This window comes from Haliaeetus leucocephalus, unplaced genomic scaffold (assembly GCF_000737465.1).
Source record: "Haliaeetus leucocephalus isolate CR32 unplaced genomic scaffold, Haliaeetus_leucocephalus-4.0 Scaffold577, whole genome shotgun sequence".
NCBI classification, from domain to species: Eukaryota; Metazoa; Chordata; class Aves; order Accipitriformes; family Accipitridae; genus Haliaeetus; species Haliaeetus leucocephalus.
In genome coordinates, this window is record NW_010973013.1 from 6,217,669 (window position 1) to 6,222,477 (window position 4,809).

General features: G+C 52.2%; 1 protein-coding gene across 1 annotated transcript; it reads right to left on the reverse strand.

Moving 5' to 3' along the window:
• Positions 1-548: 548 nt before the first annotated feature.
• On the reverse strand, positions 549-1,691 carry BIRC5 (baculoviral IAP repeat containing 5). Its single transcript, XM_010577786.1, has 4 exons — positions 1,563-1,691; positions 1,362-1,471; positions 1,114-1,231; positions 549-834 (listed from the first exon to the last, which is right to left on the reverse strand). Exons 1-4 carry the CDS (start codon positions 1,689-1,691, stop codon positions 751-753), a joined length of 441 nt encoding a protein of 146 aa, XP_010576088.1. The 3' UTR covers positions 549-750.
• Between the last annotated feature and the right edge of the window lie 3,118 nt (positions 1,692-4,809).

Here is a 4,809-nt window from a genome sequence, read left to right on the forward strand (position 1 = left end):
TAAGGAGACCTGACAAATACCGCTTAAGACAGTTTGACACTCGAGCAATAGCACTGCAAGCTGTACTTTGATTAGCTTATTTTCCACTTTGAAGTTAAAACTGCATTCAGTGCATCTCATTGCATTAAAGGTCAGATTCTTTTCCTCCAGAAAACTGAGTAAAATCACTTTGCTTTTTTGCCTTCAACTTTTATTTATAAACGCATCAACTTGAGGCAGCAGCCAACTAAAAATAGAAGTTTACAAAGATACCAGGCACACTAAGATTTGGTGTAATTGGACATTATTAGCCACAATCCTAAATCCCTGAAGGAGATTTAAAACTCCTTCTCCTTTTTGTTTCCAAAAGTATCCAAAAGCACTGGTATATTCAGTATAAAAATGGAAGTGCCTGCCAGCTCTTGCAAGAAACACAAGTTTTAGCACCAGAGCTACCAGCATCTCCATAATGGAAACAGCTGGGCTTAAAAAAAAAAACAGACCAAATAAAACCACAAGTAGTAATCCTTAATTAAACCAACAGGAAGAACAGCAGAATCCCTGCAGAAAAAGATTACGTACGCAGTGCATCAAACCCCAGCTACTTCCCAGACAGACTCAGGTGAGTGAAGGAGAATTCGGTCTGCTTCTCACGGAGACGGGCATTCTGAAAGAAGTCTCGGGAAACACAGCCAGCCATTCAGTCAAAGTGGCAGTGCCAAAGCACACATACAAGACAGATGTCACCGGCAAGGGAGAAGCTACAGTAGCCTAGGAGACCAGATTCTCTATTTCACGACGCACGCTCTTGGCTGCATCTTCAACCTCGGTCACCTTCTGAGAAATTTCTTTTTTCTGTAAAGAATAAAAACAATACATTACTGTCTACCACTAAGTTAAGCATCATTCAGCTTCAAGGGGAAAGTGGGCTACGTCTCCCAAAAGGCAAAGGCTGAGAACCAGGACGGGACATGCCATCTGATCCAGTACGAGTCAGGATGCAACAAACCACTTTGGCAGCACTGCGGTAAAGAACCAAGGGGCCAGCTAAACAGTCCCAAGACTCGAAACTAAATAACTCTTCCACGGTCACGGGGGGGGTAGAAAAACATCACGATGCCGACGCGTACGTACAATTGCATTTTTCATTCGTTCTTTGTCCAGCTTTAGGAACTCCTGTAGCGTCAGGCGAGTAGGATCTTTCTGAAGGGAAAGAAACGCACAGCCCGCAGAGTGTTTTTGGTGTTCCTCCCTGAAAAGGAGCGAAATTTAAAAAAAGAAAGAAAAGCAGCTCACAACACGACACACGCACGCAAGACGCGGCCGGCGCGGAGCTGCCGGGGCAGGGAGCCGGGGGCAAATCCCCCCCCGCTGCTACTCACAGGGGGTCGTCGTCGGGCTCCCAACCCTCCAGCTCCTTGAAGCAGAAGAAACACTGCGCCACGTCGGGGCCGTTCTCGCTGGGGCAGTGCACGAAACCCGCCGCCGCCATCTGCGGGCAGAGAGAGAGGGTCGGTCAGTCAGCGCCCGGCCCCGACCCCGGCCCCGCTCCACCCGGGTCCCGCTAACCCCGCCGGGCTCACCCTCTCGGGGGTACAGGCGCAACCTTCGGTGAAGGGCCAGTTACGGAAGGTAGCGGCGCGGGTGGGGACGAGGTAAAGCCGCCATTCCTCGGGCAACGCCGCCGCCTCCCCCTCCGCGTTAGCCGCCATGGCTCCAGGTTCAAACGGAGGCGGTTGAGGCGCGAAAGGCAGGGCGGGAGCGTGGGCGGCCGCGAGGGCTGACGGGAGTTGTAGTCCCGCTGCCGGTACACCGGGACCGGCTCTGCCCCTCCCGGGGAAGCCGGTGCTTCGGGAAGGCCCCGGCGGTCGGTACCGTGGCTGGGAGGAGGGCAGGACCCCCCCCGTGTCCATGGGGCCGGCACAGCGTCAGCCATCCCCAACCCAGCAGCCGTGAGCCGCAGGTTTTGTGTGAGAACCACGGCGCCAACCCAAATCTCCCTCTGGGCCTTAAGGGCCTCCACCAGACCCGGGTCTGATGTGCCAACCCCGCATCTCGGCATCCCCTGTGAAGAAGGGGGGCCGAGCCCCGCCGCCACACACCACCACAGCAGAGCTGGCATGGCCAGGCGAGAAGCACCCTTGTCATTCCCAAGGAGTCTGACACAGGGCCTGAGCCAGCAGGAAAGCCTCCAGCGCAAACCCAAGGGGAAGGAGGACAAGTTTGCCAGCACGACCTTTTTTTTTTTTTTTAATTACACCCATAAGAAGGTGCCGCGGGTTTCCGTTGTTGACAAGAGCTGGTAGAGAAGCACAGTGGGAAGGGTCCTGTCGAGGCAGGACCCGCGCAGATACGCTCCCACTGCTCTGTGGCAGTGGCCGCCTGTTCTTGCCACAGGCGGCTGCCCTTCCCTTCCCTTCCCGCAGGCAGCAGGAGCAGCTGAACTCACCGTCTCTGCCTGACTAACGCTGCCTGGAGAAGGAAGCGGGACCTGGCAGTCTGGCTTGCTGCCGCAGGGGCAGGAGGCAGCTGGTTTTGCGGAGAAGAACTGGCTACGCATCCATCACAGCGGCAGGGGCTCGGTTTCCTGCACTGTCTGATGCGGCAGGCAGTGTTTGCTGAGAGAGAGTCTCCTCCAGAAAAAACACAAGGGTTAGAGGGAAGCAACCCCGTGCACCAGGTTACCTCCTGGAGCAAGCTGATGTAAGCAAAGTAGTCAGAGACAGAGGGATAAAGGCGGCTTAGCTCGACCACTTGCTAAGAGCTTATCATCACAAGCAGGTGGGTCTGCAAAGAAGCACATCCTCACACTGTAGGTGGCAGTGAATGGACCAAGCAGACTTCTGCTTCTTCCCCCAGGCTGGATCTGAAATGTGAAAAGAAGCATTTGGCACATACGTGTGCAACATCAGGACTCTCAGGAAAGAGACTTGTCTTGCAAAGTAAACTGCAAAGTATTACTTCTACGACATTACGGACTACTATGCAGAATGATCCCAGTGTTTACCCAGCTCAGCTACTGTAGATCAACAGGCATGATAAGCTGACCACAGTGGGCAGCTTCCTGGTTGTGAGGTATCAAGCATGTGGAAAGGTTTGGGCTTTGCTGCCCTATTAAGAAAGGGTGAGGTTCCACCTTTATTCTCCAGGAAAACTTTGTTCTGTTAAACCGAGGTGCGTTTGGCAACCGCAATTACTGCTACAGTCACTGCACAGCTCAGGGAAGCGTGGAGTAATTGTGTCATTAAGCGGGGTAGATGCTGGCTTTTTAATCACAGCTAACGTAACTCATCACGCTGGTCTCCGAGGCACAAAGAGCAGAGAAACTGAGGGCTAAGAGCACGGTTTGTTTCATCGCGTGCCTCGGAAGAGCCTCATCCGTTGCAGAGAAAGCCAGCTGTGTGTGACAATTCAAGCAGTGGCCTTAAGCTGCTACGAGCCATTCGGGCTTCTCATTATTCAACATTTTGGGGAGGAAACGTTCTCCTGAGAGGAGGCTGGTAGTGGTCCCTGTGCGGCCACAAAAAGAGAGATGGAGCTGCAGCAGCTATTTTATAGCCACTCCAAAGGCTGCCTAATTCTGGTGGTGACCTAGTGAGGGCAGGCAGAGCGCCGTGGCAACCCTGGCATGTTTCCCCAGGGCTGCCAGCCCCTATCAGATTGCACACCTGACTTCACACAGTGCCTGTTACAAGGCTGGCCTCAACCTCCTGTCCTCAGAAGACTCTTGCTGAAAGTGGGGGGTGAATTTCTGCTCACCAAACAGTGCCCCATGCTCAGTGCTCACCCATATAGCCAGCAGAGTAAAAGAAACTGTCTCTTACAGACAGCTTGAGTTGCCAAGAGGAAATAATGCACAGGTACTGCAGGCTTCACCAGTGTGCTTCAGATCTGGTTTGCTGGGATCCCTTTGCAAGTCACAGAGTTACGGCTATTCATCTTTGCCCAGACCACCAACAAAGCGATCCCTGAGCCAGCCACGCTTGCACCCTGTTCTCACCAAAGCCGTTAGGATCAACAGGGAAAGTTCTCATGGAAAGCAGTTCAAAGCCAATGCCAGATTTTCACAGGCAACACTAAGGAACAGGGTGTGGAGTGTCCTCCACGTAAGATAATACCAAGGGATCAAAACTTAAGCCTATAGTCCTGGGAGTGTGGTATATAACAGGTCTAGCAGTTAACTACCTGATTTTCCAATAAATATGGGCAAATTAGCAAGAAACAAACCATGCCCACTTAAACGCTGGTGGACCTGTGAAGTTGCAAAGTGATTTTGTGTTTCTGCAGCCTGCAGAACAGCAATATTGATCTCCATCCCCCACCCCCTGTAACCTTTAACGAACTCATTCTTACCAGTCTCCCTGAAGGAGGCAAATGTTGGTATTTGTACTTTTTGCAGGTGAGAGACAGATCCAAAATGGCTGAGGTGCAAAGGCTCAAAGGCACTTCATTGCCTTCAAGGATCTGGGGGTAAATGAACCACCTGGATAAAACAAGCGGTCTGTAGCACAGCAGAAATCCCAGGGCAGTTCTAACACCTTCTTCACTTGGCATCCTCCCTCTGAGGGGCAAAGCCACGGAGGCGTAAGCACAGAACAAGCAGCTCCTCAAAATCTTCACAGTCACCTTCAAGGACAAAGCCTGCTGGGGCCTGCATGTGTGCAGCTTCTGTGTGGATGCCCAGTAGAAAAATAAAGGAGTTTCTTGCCTTGCTCCACTGCCCACACACACGCTTTGCACCCTCTATCAGCCTTGAGTTTGCTAGATTTCAATGAAATAAGATGATGGAGAGGCAGCTTAACAAACAGTATGACTACAGGTAGGCTTTTC